General features: G+C 39.6%; 1 protein-coding gene across 2 annotated transcripts in view; it reads left to right on the top strand.

Moving 5' to 3' along the window:
- Positions 1–17,038, top strand: part of LOC126923635 (protein zerknuellt 1-like) — a 103,782-nt gene extending 86,744 nt beyond the window's left edge. For both annotated transcript variants that reach the window (XM_050737307.1, XM_050737306.1), the window contains 3 exons: positions 7,069–7,241; positions 14,374–14,577; positions 15,109–17,038. In XM_050737307.1, the coding sequence (XP_050593264.1) occupies positions 7,069–7,241; positions 14,374–14,577; positions 15,109–15,849 (1,118 nt within the window). In that variant the 3' untranslated portion in view covers positions 15,850–17,038. The remainder of the gene's footprint in view (positions 1–7,068; positions 7,242–14,373; positions 14,578–15,108) is intronic.
- The last annotated feature ends 1,200 nt before the right edge of the window (positions 17,039–18,238 follow it).

The raw sequence follows: 18,238 nt of genomic DNA, 5'->3' as shown, positions 1-18,238 counted from the left end.
ATGTGGTATTTCGAAGCATCGAAGTTCATAAAAGCGATCCGTAGAAATAAGTATCTTAGGTTGCCACCGTGCACAGCTGGATGGATCGCTTATGACGGAGTATAGATTATCAATAATGAGCGAATCGATTGATATCCGTCCTGCTCTCATTTAGTCTTCTCGCAAGACGAAGGAGAGAAGAGGAGAGAGGTAATCGATGGATAAACAGCATCTAATTACGCTGATTAATGCGCAACCAAATAATTTTTTATTTCTCTTTGGCTTCTCGTCAACAACGACACGGCCGTTTCGCGAACATTATCGTCGATTGGTAAATCTTAATTGGACAAGAGGTACCGAAAGAGAAGCGGGCGAATCGCGATGACCCAGCCTGCAATAAATAGCAGCTGGACACCGGCGGCGTCTGTTTCGGATGAAAGCAATTTATATTCGAAACACGTTTTGTTACAAGCACGTTTTAATCTTCCACCATCGCGAGAATGATCCGCTGTGTTCCTATTTCGTTTTTTATTGTTCCGATTCTCACTTCTTACCGGAATATACGTTTCTCGATTCGATCGATTCTTTCTTGCATCTTGCGTTCTTTCCACAACAATTTTTATCAGTATTATAGTAGATTTAAGATTTGCAATATTGTCTAGTGTTAACGGAGGAAATATAGAGTAAAGTATCTTTTACTGCATCCTTGAGCCGTAATTTTCCTTTCAGTGAATATTCAGTACGTCGATTATGTCGATAATTTATTCATGTTTCGTTCGATTAATTGAATAATTTCTTGAAAATTAAATACGCAATGGATAATAAGATTATCAAATATTCAGCTATTAAATAATACAAAAAAGATCTGTAGAACGAGCCAGTGGTTCTCAAACTTCTATATTGTACAACTATCAATCATCAAAAAAATATACTCGACTGTACTTTAGCAATTGACTGTAATTTCACGGAAATTCGAGAGATCTTTGAGTTTGATTACGTCAAGGAGGTAGGAGTGTCTTAGAATGGAAATTACAGTTAAGTCGGATCGTCGTTTAGCGAAACGATCGTAGCGAAGTAATAGTAATCGTTGGAGATTTATTAACGAAACGTGCTGATTATCGAAGTGTCCCACGGCTTGTCTATCCGTAGCCTGTTGTCTGTTCCTTTATATATACATATAATAAAATTGCGTTACACGGTAATTCGTATGCATGCCTCTCCGGAGTATTGAATTAGCCTTTTTAACCTACGATAACCGGTGAAAATTTTTTATTCCCCACGGAACGAAGACATTTCGATCCCTTAATGATCCCTCTAGTAGAAATTGCTTCTCGCGTGCAGCGACAATTAGCTTAAACGCCGACTCCCCTCGAAGGACGAGGTTCCGATGAAAAAAGGAAAAAGAAAAGATGGCTCCGTAGACCGATACTCGAGAGAGAAAAAGAGAGAGAAGGAAAGAGAGAGAGAGAGATAGTATAGAGCTATCGTAATAAATTACCCTGCCATTAAAACGATGTTGGCGCCGTGCGTAATTTGTATTCATAATCCGTCATAACGTGGGGCAAACTCGTCATTACGAAGGAGCCAACGTTCCTGAAGTTTCTTGTGACAAACATACGCATTACAGCTGTTTAGATTTTTAACTGTCTCTCTATATTCCGATAGGGTGTACGAACGAGAGGCGCAAGGGGATACGTCAATTTCCCTGGACCAGTTTCGCCAATGTGTAAGTAGGAAATTATACGTATGCTCGTGCATAACGCGATCTCTTAAAATTGTCGACGATTGACGATTGCCTGATCGAATAAACGATTTTCATGAAAATCGCTGTCGGCGTGTTTATTTTTGCGCAAAACGCCGTGGAACGTGTTCGCGTTTTAAACTCGGGGATATGATACGCGCGAAGGTGCTGGTTTGGCAGACGAATCTCCTTATTTCTTCAGTTTAAAAGAGAAGTGGCGTATCCAGGATGAATCTTGTGGATTTTACGCGGTATATATTATATGGGAAACTTGTATTTCTGAAGGGAAAGTGTATAGGTTGATTGCATGTTTCGTGCTCGAAATATTAACTTGCATGCTCTCATGCGCTGATTTGGGCCGGTTTAATTCGTGTGCGAAATATCTGCCGAGCGATATTGCTCGATTATTCGACGTCAATTTGTAAACCGGAATGTTTTTGTCTAAAAACGATAACTGGTCGTTTCCAAACGAAATTACGTGTTGAAAATGTAGTGGTACATGAACGTAGGAGAAGTTCAAGTGGAAATGTAAAATTCAAATCAGGCAGAGACCCATATTATTGTGCCTTTGAGTACTAACGTTTAACTTTTTACAAGGTCTAGAGGCGAATGAACTCCAAACAGATTTGTATTACCGTTTCTTGTAATCTTCAGCCAGAGTTACATAAGAAAGTTAACATTTTATGGTAGCGTCCGTCGATATAAATGTATGAAAGTGCTCCCTAAGACAGAGTATTGTTATCCTTTTTTCGATCGGCATAGTAGCATTGAGCGAGCGACGATTAAAACCGGCATACACTATCTCTTGTATTTGTACTTGTACTGATTTTAATACATTGGACTATTACGAATTCATCCACTCGTTACATTATTAAATACGCCCACACGTTTAATCCACCCAAAAAGGTCTAGACATTTTTCAGCTCTTCGGCAAAGCTTAATACATACCTATGTAGAGAATTGTGTATGGTAGTTGTTGAAATAACGATGTAACTCGTTGTTGGAACCGTCAAGAGTACTTAAAATAATAAATAAATAAATAATTACAGGTACTGTCGTTAAGACGCTCGTACTAACAAATTCGCTAAGACAGTGTATAATCGCTCGCTGATAACTCGTTGGTAACTGATAGATACTCGATAGATACTCGTAGATACTCGTAAATACTCAATAGATATGTTAAGATATAGTTATGTTCAATCGTTTCTTTCGATCAGAATTTTTAATTCTCCGAAAAGAAATATGCAAAATCCTCTACCATGATAAAAATTTACTTGGATAATTCTGAAGAACGTCTCAATCCATCGTGAATATAATTAAATCAGGAACAATAGATCGGTTCGAATTAAAGACTATCAACGTCCAATCAAAGCAATAAAAGTCGGATGTCAAGTATGGCGGCGGGCAATCCTCTCAATTACATATTTTGTTTCGATAAATGACGAGTAAATGGTCATGCGTTCTTAGATAAATTGAGAGATACCATTTACGGAAGCGATGATTATGAGGCGGCTGATCATTGTATCCGAACGCGTCATGCTTGTGCCGCGGAATTAAGCGAATCATTATCATCATGTCAAGTTCATTATGCGATCGGCTATATTATCAGAAGATGGGCAGTGCTTTCTCGTCTGGAAAGAGGAAAACGTAATTCTGTCCCGTTGAACGCGACGAAAATAGATTGAGAGGACGTTCGGCGATCAAGCCGGACGTGAAAATTGTTTAACTCGTTCTCTCATAAATTATTTAACGTGCTACCTGTATCATCTATCAAGTTTGATAGTCGTTTCCGATAATAATACCGTGCCGCGGACGTGAAAGAAGAAAAATTGCCTGTGTCAGGCTACACTTTTCGCCAGCGAACGCTCCAATGTGTCTCTCAACCACGAATTCCTTCTTTGGCCAACGTAAATGCTCAATTCTCTGCGCTAATACGATTTTTAGTCATTTATCTTTGGATAAATTAAATCACGAATTAACAGAGATTACAATCTATCCCTTTTTCAATGAATTTTGTAAGGAGACGATTGATCGGAGTTCTTTTCCGAAAATTGGTCGTTTGATTTATTTTTGAAATCGAATTATCTGAAATCATTAACAATGCTTGGCATTATATCGTAAGAGCAAAAATTTTAGCGATTGCTGCGTAAATCCAAAATACATGAACTTTAAAATAGCATGAAAATCATTGATAATACTTAACATTGTTAATCATAAAAATTTAAATTTTACATCATAAAATCCTTATCGATTCTTCCAATTCCTAACAATTTCATCAAAATATTTAGAAGGATATTAAATGTTATACATGAAGCTCTTTTCGAATCATCTCGATCTCGGGAAACGTTTCGTCTCGTGCTATTTCATTTCCCGATCCAGATAACGGCGACCTTATTGCAGAGTCAATCATAATTGCCGATCTTTTTTCAATTCCGCTCCGTCCGCATTAGCATATGTATCAACGCATACTTGGACGGAGACGTCTGCCAAAACAATCGAGGATCCGCAGATTTTTGCTTGAGATAGGGTAGAGGGTAGACGTGAGCCCTCGTAAAATCACTGAAATTCTATGTTTATTCAATATGCCGGGATTCTGCTTCCTGGTCTTATCTGCGACGAGACGATAGGTCCGAATGATACGATAGCTCGAACAATTTCGCAACGATAAGCCTTAGCGTGTTTCTCCCTTTCACATGGAAACTGACGTTTCCATACAATTACCAGACGTGCAGCTTTTACGGAAATATCGTATCAGATCGTGCTTGGGAGAAATAGATTTCGATAGAATTTTTCTAGCAATGTATAGTTTGATATTGATTTCTATTAAGAAGTTTGAAAACATTTTTCTGTAAGTAATTATTCTCTATCGGAGTTCTAACAGTTGTATAGTTGTATACTATAATTATTATTTTTAGTGGAAGTTTGTCTAAGACAAAATAAGAAGATTGAAGTCAAATTATTAGAACACATACTGCTGAAATAAGAAACATCTAAATTCCATGTATGTAGTATCCAAATGGGTCGTTCTATTCTCGCATGCAGCTTTCTGCTTCCCAATCAAAAACTCTGTCCACTCCGCACGCTCCACACGCTCTCCACACTCTACCTTTTCCCGTTCTTCGGAACAGGTATCCCGAAACCCCCGTGATCAAGGTCACGTAGCCTTTTCACGTAAACTGTCCACTTAAAGGACCCAACGGTACATTGTTTACAGTTCGGCCGATACCTTAGGCCTTCTGGCCCCGGTACTACATTCGGCCATCCTGGAATAACATCTGCCCTCAGATGTGGTCTTCAGTTTCGCTATCGTCGGAGGCGTCATCTTCTGCGTTGAGGACCCAAGGCCTCATAAAGTCTGCGGTCGTCGATGTATGCGCAGGCCCCTCATGCTCCCCTACTTTCTCCACCATGTACCGGTCATTCCGCATTGTTCGTGATACCCGGTACGGACCTAAAAATTTTCCCCCGAATTTTAAACCTGGGCCAAATTGAGTTCTCTTAATGGCTACCAGATCTCCCCTTAGGTACTGCTTCGCACTCTTCCGTCTTTTGTCGAAATTCCTTTTGTTTTCTTCTTGCGTCGCAGCGATCTTCCTTTTCGCGTCCTCACGTAACTCACGACGCTGTTTTTCGAAATTCACGCCCCACTCTTCGTCGATTAATCTTCTGGTTACATATCTATCGGCCTGACTACACGTTGCGGCATCTAAAATCTTACGGACTTCAATGCCCTTCTTCTGTGCGCTTCTCAACCGTGCAATCAGCCCGTCCTCACACTCAGCCACATACACAGCACCCGGCAGTGAATTTTTACTCGGGGTATCCGCGTACTCCGAGTCCGTTGGTTTTATAATACCCTCGTCTGTCCACGCCTCCATCAAATCGTCCACTTCCTTTTTATCAGACGGCGCCAGCCGTCGCGATCTTCGTACCACGGGTTTGTCGCTTTTCAACACGATTTTCGCGGTTATCCCGACATCCCGCGTCTTCTCTGGCTTATACCCCCTAATGATATCGCGGATCGCTTCATGGTAGTGAGGTTCTTGTACGTGCGCTAACTCTTGATGTACCTGCCGGTCACTCACTGCGTCTTCGAATTCATCTACCAGCGCCATTTTAAACTTCGCCCAGGACTTCATGCATCGTTCCTGGCGTACGAAAGCTTGAGCAGAGCCTGTGAGAAGCTTCCTCGCGAAAACCACCATGTGGATGTCCGACCAGCCACACACTTCCGCCATTTCCTCGAAATCTCTTATCCACTGAGTTAAATTCGGTAGGTCATCTCCGCTAAATTTCTTTAACGAGCCTTCCACGTCTTCAAACGTTAACCCTGTGCACTTACGCTCGTCTTGGCTTCGACGTCTTCCCCCTGGAGTCGCCCGAATTTGACTATTGAGATCGTGATTCCCTGGATCGTTGCCGTCTAACCGGTCCCCAATCACGCCCATCTCATCGTCATCGTCGTCCTCTAAATCATCGTCATCGTCATCGTCTTCTTCTCGTGCACCGTGTTCCCGCTCTAAACGTACCACAGCCAGCAATCGCGCTACCAGCTCGCGCTTTCTACCCGTTAATCTCAGCCGTCGTTTTCTCAGCTCGTCTTTTAACTCAGGTATTCGCATCTGAGCCACCTGCTCGTCAGTCAAATCTGCTTCTCCTGCAATGTAGTTTCTCATCGTTCCGAAATATCCCTTTCACTTGTCACTTAGCGCTCTAGATCCCGGACGAGCCCCCAAAATTTATGTAGTATCCAAATGGGTCGTTCTATTCTCGCATGCAGCTTTCTGCTTCCCAATCAAAAACTCTGTCCACTCCGCACGCTCCACACGCTCTCCACACTCTCCACGCTCTCCACACTCTACACGCTCTGCCCACTCTACCTTTTCCCGTTCTTCGGAACAGGTATCCCGAAACCCCCGTGATCAAGGTCACGCAGCCTTTTCACGTAAACTGTCCACTTAAAGGACCCAACGGTACATTGTTTACAGTTCGGCCGATACCTTAGGCCTTCTGGCCCCGGTACTACATGTATCAAGTTTTATTTAAAAAATTATCCTATTTAAAAATTCCAATAACAATCTAACGAAAAGAATAAATACCAATTTTTTTAACTTTCCTGTTGAAAAGCGAGAAAACATTCTTCAAACAGCCTTCGAATCTATGTACGATGTTTTCAGAAGAAACACCGTATAATATCGAATATGTAATTGAATATTATTCTCCAACAAATATCAGGTGAAGCTTAAGATCTTAATCCCGAAATGAAAGGATAATAAGTGACTAAGTGGTTTAACTTCTTTACCGAAAAATCTACAGATGTTCTAACATGGGTACGTTCATAATTTCAGGCTGCGATGGTGAATCGGACGAAGGTGGAAGCAAAAGGCGAAGGAGCAGGACCAACTTTAATAGTTGGCAACTGGAGGAATTGGAACGGGCATTTCTCTCGAGTCATTATCCTGATGTGTTTATGCGAGAAGCTCTGGCTGTGAGACTCGAGCTGAAAGAGAGCCGCGTGGCCGTGAGTATATTTCGTTCGTATTTTTACAAACTCAACGCTCGAATCTTCGGAGGATAATCCCTTGTGAGGAAAACGGGTATAAAAGGCAACTCGGATCTTATGAAAAAGAAACCAGTCGACGAAGGGTTGAACGAATGGCATTAAATTTACATCCGCCGAACTTTACGAAGTCGGTGAAGTTGACAGCGTGGTAGGAAATGAAGAGATTATTTGAGAATATGTAAGAGGATTTATAAGACTCTTGGGTACAAATAGTGGCAAATTGATGTCAACTTAAGTACACAAATTAAGATTACGCTTATTCTTCCCGAAAGGAAGGCTTTTACATTTTTTTTTTATTCTTTATATTCCACGAATGCATTTTTAGCTCAACAACTTAAGTTGAAATTCAGAAAAAATGTAAAGCTTTCATTAGAATCAAATCAAAGTAAAAAATCTAATTTTTGATCGAATTATTTCTAATCGAATCTCATTCCGAATTAAGAAATTTTTAGAAAAGGAGTCGATCACTTTACTTCCTGCTTTGTTTTCTGCGTAAGTGGATCAATTTTCTTTGACAAGGGGCATGAACATCGAAAAACATCGGAAAAAATGCATTTTTATTGCGACCTGATTTAACGTTTGGCGTAGCATTATCTGGTGTTCCAGATCGGCTGTACCGATAGGCGAGAATTTATAGCGAATTCGTTGTCATTTTTCGAGGGTTGATGCCCGACAGAGGACGGGGGTGGTTTGATCTCGGTACCGTCGGCCCTTGAGCTACTCTCCCGGGAGTAGTTAGTCCATCTGCTCGATTCTGAGTGCGGTTACCTTAGCAAAGGCCGAGCCGTGTGCCGGTCGAATGGTGTTGGAGGGTAGTAAACTGAGGAAGATCTATCTCGGGACCAGCAGCTTCGATTCGTCGACCGTATCCATTTGAATAATGAACTGAATTTTATGTGTACGTCGTTTCTTTCGTCAAGCCGTTTGTACTAAAAGAAGAAGGTCCGTAAAAATTTTCAGAAATTTTTTTATTCTTTGATCACAGAGATATTTTGCAAATGGAAAAATTGATAATCGCATTGAAATATTTTTGAAAATAGTTGAAAGAGTTGATACTACGGCTTTGTCACACATACAACAGATGCTTTTTTAACAAGAAATGTTATAAAAAACTTCCAATATGAGAAGGTTAAAAGTTATAAATTCTTCGGATGACATTAGGAATGATGCATCATGGCGCATGCATAGAGAAACGTTTCATGTGAAAGGGCAATTCGTCAGTCGCAGGAAATCGATTTCGCGGGAAAACGTTTTTTAATGTTATCGCCAGACGGAACTCTTTCTTTTCTCCTTTAACACGTAACACGCCCATCTCGTACGTCGTGGAATAAAATAATAGTAAACGATAACATTCTCTTAATTTATTCTTCCGGAAGCTCGTGATGCCAGGATAAATTGGCGAACCACGCGAATCGTTTTCCGTGAAAGTCGTAGAATTGCATGTAACTAAAAAAACGTATAGGGTTTAACAATTGTTTTCATGACTAGCGCCCGTTTCTCAAATAATTAGCGATGTTTTGCTTTTAATTGACGGACCATATTTCTGAAAACCATCCACGGTGGTTCCTTAAGTCATTCCATTACAGAAAATTGTATCATTATAATTCGAAAGAAGAACAGATTTTCTCTTTTCCAAGTGAAGTCCAGTTCGCTGCTTTGTTACTCATCGCAAAATTAATTATGCAAGATAAAATTTGCTTCTGTTGACTCATTATATTTCTAATAAATTATCAGTAGATTTTATTTAGTAAACAAGCTTAAATATCATTAAGAACTTTTTAAAATATGAATTATGCTACAATGTTGCATTCATTCGTTTATTACGATAAACGGATGAAAAGATTCACAACATCCTTTCGCTTCTGTTAGAACTCGACATCATAACACGCTGGTAGCCTTTTGTGGGACCAACGAAGAAGGGTGGACCCTCAATTTCACGGCCCATCGGATACGAAGCTACCCTCACATCTCCCCAACTCGATAAGATATTTATATTTATGTGCTTAGACACGCTTCATATGCTACGTACTAGCCAATCGTCTACTGTTTTCTAATAATTAATCGTGCCTCATTTTCTCTCCTAAATCGCACATGCAATGCATCATCTGCTCGGAATTTAGTTTCTTTAACCCATTTGAATCGAAGCTTCGTCACTCATCGACTTTATTACAATTACACTAAACTATCTTAATAATAATCATTCCATTATTTAACATAACAATAAAAAAATATTATTATAAATACAGTTTTCATAATTCGTATAATAACAATTAATTTATAATCGTCGAATTATTCATGTCATATTATATAATAATTCAAATCTCTCATTTCACATAATAGAGAGCGTAGTACAAATGTAGTAGTAGGTCGACACGCGAAACCAGGCGTTGAAATCACCGCGCGAAACCCACGCGATATGCGATTCGATCGCTTCTTTGCTAGATGAACATAGACTATCCCCTTTGTAGGGCCGAAAACCGAGCGACCTTGGTGACAGGGGTGATCCTGAGATAACCCAAGCTGGTGACACGATGTCACGCTGCAGCCGGTGCGTCTTCTGGTAGGGACTGTCCTCAGATTAGATATTTGATACCCATGCTAGATAACCCCTGCGGATGCTAGTCGAGGCTTTTAAAAAATATTGTCACGATGAGATAAATCGATGACACGGTTCGCCACGGGCAACTGGAAGCCGAGGACAGCCTGGGACCCATGTCGGTTTACACGTGGGTGTCGCCTTTCGAAAAGGGTGCGTTTTCGAAAACGATCAGTATCTTACTCGATCGCAACAAATTCATTAGTCTCGTGCGAACACGAAGCGTTTTGTGACTTTAAACGGGTACCTCTGCTTCCTCGGAAACTTGAAATAAGCGTGGGTGGGTTTTTTCGAAAAGCGAGAATCTTGTTAGTTGGTTGTATTATTCCGAAGTTTCGTCTCTTCTTTCTATGTACTTTTTTTTAAATGATAAAAATATTCGTATGCCGCTCTTATTCAAACGAATGTACATATAATAATTATTCATTTATTGAATCTTTAGAACTGACCTTCCAAAGCGTTGAGAATATTTTTGTATCTTAAATTAATTTCCTTAAATTACTAAACCATAATCGTAGAATTTCCATGTTGAAAATATTAGATATGTTTGTAAACAGTAATGTAATGGCTTAATTAAAAATTTGCGATTTTGTAGTTGAATCGTTATTCTCCCGGTTCAATTATGCGATACTTTAAAAAATCAATTACTTAACAAAGTAACAGAATGCAGAAAATCTTAAAGCGTTTAAAAATAAGGTCGAAAGTATCAACTGGCGGATAGCTCGTTGAAGCAGCGCCATTTTCTCGCCCACCATGTTCCGTTCTGTTTATATTTAAATGAAGGGCTACGTATCATGCTCGTTGATTGTCGATCGTTGCACGCGTCGTTGAACGATCTTGTGGTATCATTATCATATTTACTTAAAACCAGCGAACAAGCTGCCCCCTTGTACGCTTTTTGTCCTCGACATGAAAGAGGGAACGTGAAAGAAGAAGGACGATCGGACAAACTGGTGCAGGGGAGGCGGGATGCTGCTTAAAAATCAATTGCACTCCGAACGACACGAACGATCGACGGTCTTCTCCCTTTTTCAATACTCTTTTACGACGTCGTGTCAGAACTGGTCCTCTTTGATCCACTTCGTTAACGTTGTCCGACGATTGGCATCCATTTGGGTGGAATGGGGACAATTTTAATAACCGCTCAGAAATTTTCCAAGGCCACTCAATCTTGTGTCGGTGTTGGTTCTTTCAGGGAGATGATCCTTGATCCTGTGAAGAGAAATTTTATTTTTTTCTGTTTATTAGGTAAGAAGGTAGAATTTTCTAATTAAAATATACGTCTTCATTTAGAGAGAATATCTTGAATTTCCGTTCCAGTGTTTTGAAAATTACGAGAAGGGATAATTATAGGAAAAAATATTAATAATTTTCATATAATATTGAATTCTTCGAAAATTTCTTTTGCAAGCCTTTACTCTACATTTTTTGTAACATTGCTTAATTTGTTAGGACAAATACAATATTTGTGTAATCGCGACATCTGTTGTTGTTGTTGTCATGAGCGCGTTATGTATTGCGGCATAACCACCGAGGATCGTAACGATTCTCGCCATTCTTTTTAGTTCGGCTGCCGTACGATTCGGATGTACAAGCATGAAATGGAAAATATTAGGTCATCCCATAAGTTCGTGCCGTTTTTCGAGCGGTTATATATGTTAAGATTGTTTACATACCTTTCAGTTTCATGAAAAAATGTAATCCCCCTCTCGTTGTACCAACTTCTTTCCATTTTTCATTATTCCGTCTCGATAAAAGTTCTCTTGTTTTTCCTTAAAATATGAAATGTATACACAAAGGTCGGCACGAACTTATGGGATGACCTAATACGTACATACGTATTTATATCGATTAAAAGCACACACTGCATTCTTCATTTGTTAAATTACAACGCTACAACATCATTAAACGTATCGTATTTACTAATATGTTGAAATACAAATTCTTTATAAATGTATGTATAAACTTGGAAGAATAATCAAAGGAGAAAACTGCAACGTTGAAACAATCTCGATGAAGATGTATGTCGATTAAAAAATAATTCACTCGCTTGCCTCTGTCTAAGGCTAATTAATAGTTATACCTTTTTTATATGGATGTTTTACGAGCGTTCGTTGTTTTGTCGGCGTAAATCGATTCGACAGAACACACGACGCGTTCTACGTTTCGTGCATACGAATTGCCGGCATGTAATAAACCGGGCGACGAGAGCTGAATATTAATTAGCACAGCGTCAGGGTAATTATCGCAGTGTTAAATTTCTTTTACGTTCAGATCTCTTTATTATTTTCACCGGTCAAAAAGTCAAAATCGCCAGTAGCTATTCTTATCGATAATATTCTAGTCGATAATCTCCTCGAAACGAAACTTTATTTTAATGTAAAGACGCAAAAACATATCACATCGATACAACGATTACACGATTACGATCTTAGAATACACGCATGAAAGATGTTTTGGATAGTGTATTATATTTTATGAGACACACTTCACGATATCATTGACGTAAATCAGGTTGAGAGTGTTTTCAGCTAATTACTCGTTCTATTCGTGTTATATATTCGTGAAGATGTAGAGATACATCCTATATCTTTCTCTCTAGAATTTCGAGAATATCAACGTTTTAAGGCGGTCTTCTTATCCATACAGTCGTTTTATGAATGCTTCTCTGGAGAAGAAAGGCGGTCGTAAACTGGTCAGAAAAAAAGATGTTACACATTTAGCATCAGTCAAAGCACATAATAATCGATGGAGTAGCTTGTTAGTGGTTATCAGCCGGCGATAATTCTTAACGAATAGTGGTAATAATGCCGAAATAACGTTTCTCGTCGGTCGAGTTAACGTGGAGCAGCTGTAAGTCGTTCTTCCTTGATAATAATGAAAATAGAAACATTTGTGATATAAGGACATGATCCGTGGGAAAATTTTCTAACACTTTATTTCTTTATTTTTTATTCTATTTATTTTGTTTCCCATATTACTAAAAGACACTGCGAACATGAAGCCTGGGGATTATCGTTTTATTTATGCAGACGTTATATCAACGAATTTATCACTGTTTAGGCGAGTAAATATTCTCAAGAAAAATGTATGTATGTAGATCGTAAACAATGGTTTATCTCGGGTTAGGACAGAGAATAAGATTGAATGATGTTCGACAACCAATTGACATCGCTTATTATTTCTGATAATGACATACGATTGACGATGAACTTGCGACTGTCTGATATTTTATCAAATGTCGAACGGCGTAGTTCCTTGCATTGAAGTGATTCATTCTCGCACAATATTATACATCAATATGAAATATTTTAGAAATTAATATTTTAGAAATTACTTTGCTTGAACCCTGCAAACTTCTCTATCCGAAGCTCAGAAATTTCAGTGCTTTCTACGGTTTATAATATTTCTATGTCGTCTGAATCGCATAAAAATACTTTTGCAAATAAATTGAATTGCATTTCACAAACCATTATCGCGTGAGAAATACATCAATTAACTATTTTCCAGTTTTCAAGATAACACACCTCACTCTCGTTTCACCGAGTTCGAGCGAACAAAGTTCCGACAAACTCCGGCAGAATTCGATGAAAAATGACCAGCTGCGAGTGGAACAATCCGATCTTTCCTACGATTGAATCTCGTTTTCATTTGGAAAGTAAGAAACGAAGGGAAGAAAGGAAAGCGAAGAAAATTGTAAGGGCACGTGACGTGCAGAGGATAGTTAGAGGGGTTAGCGGGGGTGTATTGATCTGTAGCTCGCGTGAGAACAGCGCCACATACCGGGCCGCAGCCACAACTAATGTCTTCATCGTTTTCAACCACCTTTTCAACCCCTTTCTCCTCTGTTTCCATGTTTCTTTCTCTCTTAGTCGAGCGGCGAAATTCACGCCGGCTTTAAATCGTGCTTTACGCCGCGAGCGTTCACGCGAGCAAAGGGTTGAAACTCACCATGAATCAAGACACCCTAGGGGGTCGTTGGTTCCTCCGCGCGGGCTGCCCTCCTTCGTGTAATTTCGATATTTAACCGTTGTGACCGCTCCACGCTTGGACGTGCTTTTAATTACTCCAGGTAAAACAGATAAAGTCGCAGTCGTCGCGGTGAAATACCGCGTTCTCCCCTTTGATCCTGCGGTATTCCATGAAACACTCGACGGTGGAATTGCAAGCATATTTAACAGAACATAGATTTTCTCACAGAAGACTCATTTTTTAAAAGTGTAAGGTCAAAGTTGAGGGTTGCTTTTCGTTTGGTTTATAGAACGTAAGAATTTTAAAAATCCGTCCTTTCCGATGAAGATTCATCTTTCAAAGGTTTAAGATCAAAGTTGAAAACTGCTTTTCATTTGATTCAGAAAATGTAGCAGCTTTAGAAAATTTATCATTTTCAAGGAACATTCATTCTTAGAAATTTTAAATAAATTTCTAAGAAACATTGCGCTTCCGAAGTGGGACTCTTTCTTAAGTTAACAAATCCGCTTTGTTTGCTTGCAGGTATGGTTCCAAAACAGAAGGGCAAAATGGAGGAAAAAGGAGCACACGAAGAAGGGTCCAGGAAGGCCGGCGCATAACGCTCATCCTCAGAGTTGTAGCGGCGAACCCATTCCACCTGAAGAGTTGAGAAGAAAGGAAAGGGAAAGGCGGCAGAAGAAATTGTTGAAAGCTCTTGAACGACAGCAGAGGAAATTAGCTGCGAAGGTAACTCCTAGACTTAATACAATCTGCGTTATCCAATATTAAGTTACAGAATACAACGAACGTATAAAAGGCAATTGATGGTAATCTCTGAAATTGTAATTCTATCGTAGATTAATTTCTAGTATCTGATTACAATCGAAAGCAATTTAGACACTTGCAAATGAATATTATTCTAATCTATATTTCTATTAAAATGAAACGAATCTTATTATCTATCGAATATAATTTCAATCTTCACAGAATTCAACAGAAAAAACGTTATTACCTTCGATCAGTTTGATAGTATTTCTTTTCAATTAAAACTTACATCATATCAAGATCGTACTGTAGATTCTATTAAAGTGGAACAAATCTTATTATACCTATCGAATATCAATTCAATCTTCAGCGCGTTTCATCAAAGGGTAGCGATCACTTAAATAAAATTTCTTTTGTTAAAAAATTAAGTCTATCCAAGTTCCGTAATATCCGCAGATTACTGCGATCCAAAATAGAAGCTCAGAAGGGAAGAACGCAATATTCTGATTTCAGGGAATCACCGTGGACCTCTCGACGCTTCGCGCCGAATGGGAGTCCCGGAGCGCCGCGGCATCCAGCGGAAATTCCCTGAACGGCAGCCTAGGAAGCTCGTTCAACCACTTGACAAACAACAACGAGAGCAGCAGCGTGTCAGGTTCCGGAAACGACGCGAACGAGGAGATTGACGTGGTGGGTGGTCTGGATTCTTGCAGCGAGAGCGGCAGCGAGAGAGTCGATTCGGCTGCGGATGGTTCTATCGATGGAGAGTGTTATCCAAGGCTAACAAATACCAGCAACGAGCAGAATGATCCTCGGAGATCGGTGAACCAGGTCTCAGGGAGTCTTCAGAGTCCCAACTCCAGCCTGAGTCTCGATCATTTGAACCATCAGCAAGGGATTCATCATTGGGGTCTAAGCCTTCTAGAGAGAAGAAGGGAGCTAGTGAATATCAACAGTGCAGGTGGACCGCGCCAGACAACGAACAGTAGCAGCCAACCTGGCAGAATATCCGTCAGGCAACAGACCAACGAAGAAGAGGTCCAAAGCAGTAGCATAGACTTGTCCGTGAAAGGGAGAGAAGAAAGAAAGAGGCTGAACCCCTTCTCCATCGACAGTCTCTTGGGCAATAACAGAACCAGCACCCCTGGAATCCACAACGAATACAGAGCCTCGACGCCAACCCTTTCTAACGGAAGGGAGTCGAGCAGCCCCACGTCGCCGATTTCCGTACCCACTTCGCCATCCACCACGTAGTGAGTCAAGAAGTCGAATTCCTTCCAGTCGAGATTGTCCGGTGACAAACGACGCGAGTTTCGGTGTTAGACAACGAAGTGATGGGCCAGTTTCGCGAGAACATTATCGTGAACAACGGGAAGGTTGAGGTTAGGGAGATCCACACGTTTAGGACAGTACCCTATTATCGCTGTTCGAGGTGGAACAGAAGAGTTCCTGTGATGGCGAGCCTAGATCTTTCATTTCTTAGAAGTCTTGCCACGGTTTAACATTGTTTAGTATCATTCGATTGGTCAAGAAGAAAGGATCTTTAACGAAGGATGACGAACAGTGATTCGATCTACGTTCAACGATCCAGTTGGAGATTCCAGAGAGTTTTCGCTGTCGAAGCATGACTGTTTTCGTCGGTCGCGTGACTCGAAAGAGACAAAGAGAAAAGCGACGAGTTTTTTGACTGAATAAAGGGAAGCTTATATCAGTTTCGACATATCTGCATCGAGTGCGTGAGTGACGTTGAGTCTGTCCAGGGTGTTCGACTTTCTTCTTTGTCCTGCGTGTTCGAGTGTAGAGATCGAGACGAGAATGTGCAATAAAACAAGCATCATCTTCCTCTTTTTCGCTCTAGAACGATTTTGTTCGAGAGATATGGCGGAGGATGAGAGATAGATAGAGATAGTAAGGATGCGTGTGCGAGAGAGCGACAGACTGCGCGTGTATTTAATGTAAATAGCTCGAAATATGGACGATTTCGTTTTATTTAATTGATCGTAGTCGATACCCAAGTGTTCGTCGAGTCGCGGATATTATTTAAAGCAATAGAAATTTCGCCTGGTACGCGTGTATATAATATAGAGAATAAAAGGAAAGTTTTAGACAATGCGTGAAGGATGCTGAAAATGATAACAAGCGGTACAAAGCTAAATTACAGGATGTTTCTCCTCTTCTTGTTTTTTTTTTTCTTTTTTTTTTGTGTGTCATACCAGGCTGCATTTTGTGTGTGTGTGAGAAAGAGAGGAATATCGGAGATCGATAAGGGGATGCGAAGAGGAGAAGAGAGGGACAGAGAAAGCGTGTGTGTGTGTGTGTGTGTGTGTGTGTGTGTGTGTGAGAGAGAGAGAGAGAAGATGTTACGAGATGCCATAAAATCTGGGATGCGAGACAGTATCTACCGTATATTCATTTCAAATATATTAATTTATTCTCAACACTATATACATAGTGTCGTGTGATGAATATACTCCATCATTCGATCCTTCCCTTTCCTGTACATCACCCGTATCGATTTGTGTAAAAGGTAAGTGCGAATAACTTATTTCATTGAAACAAAGAAATTGGAAAAGATGAAGGATTATCGAAGAAAAAGATTAAATGAAAAATTGCAGAGAACATCCAAATTTTTCCTTCTGTTAGCAATTATATATCATTTAACTTATTTATGGGGACCATCAAATTTATTTCGTAATTTATATTACATATCGATGCATCGGTAAAACAAACCAACCGGCATAATGTGCTCTCTATATAGTTGCAAAATTTGCCGCGTTCCTAAATTTATTTATACGAGTTGTTCGTCATATCGTGAATATGTTGGTGCAACACGGAATATCATATATAGGATTAATATTTAATTACGTTTAAAGATTCATCAACGTGAAGGCACGATATACTATTGTTTATTAAACGAAACGACAGAAATTAATTGGAATGAAACCGAATGAATCCTGATAACTTAATTAGCATAACTTTAGTCGACCGGTTGACCGTACGAATTGCACAATTTTCGTGGTTTCGCCGGGAGGGAAAGACAAAATGAAAAGTAACAGAAAATCGTGAAAACTGAATAGAAAGCTTCCATTGAAATAAATCACTGTCTGCCGTTAAATCTTCCACATTGTCTTCGAATTACCATGAGGATATCGTTACGATTTTCCCCAATTTCTTTTCGCGAAATCCTTCAATTCTTTTTGCAACTTTATACTCTCATTATTTTTAAAGTGCATGATATTCACAGCCGTGCGGTAGAAATGTTTTTCTAAACTGCAATGAAACACGATACAAAATATGTTTTATACGTATGATAAAATTGCGGGAGAAACTAAAAGAGACATTCGTACCGTTTATAAATTCGCGGAATAGGAAGAATAATGGTGCCATAGGCGTCCTCGTAAAACAAATACCGAGGCTACATATGAATTCACGTATGAATATGCATAGAAAATGATATATCAACTTTCCGTCGTCGTATATCAAATTTACATACAAAGCGCGATCTGTTAATTTTATATATGGCACTTTATTCTAGATTACATTTCGCCAATTTTTTGCTGTTTCCCCCTTTCTTCTTCTTTTTTACCTGTTCCCTTCTCTTTCTTTTTTTCCCCTTTTTATTTCATGGCAAATTTTCGTTGAT

The sequence above is a fragment of the Bombus affinis genome, chromosome 13 (genome assembly GCF_024516045.1).
Source record: "Bombus affinis isolate iyBomAffi1 chromosome 13, iyBomAffi1.2, whole genome shotgun sequence".
Taxonomy (NCBI): domain Eukaryota; kingdom Metazoa; phylum Arthropoda; class Insecta; order Hymenoptera; family Apidae; genus Bombus; species Bombus affinis.
The sequence above is the reverse complement of the archived record's forward strand: the minus strand, read 5'-3'. Positions and strand labels throughout refer to the sequence as shown.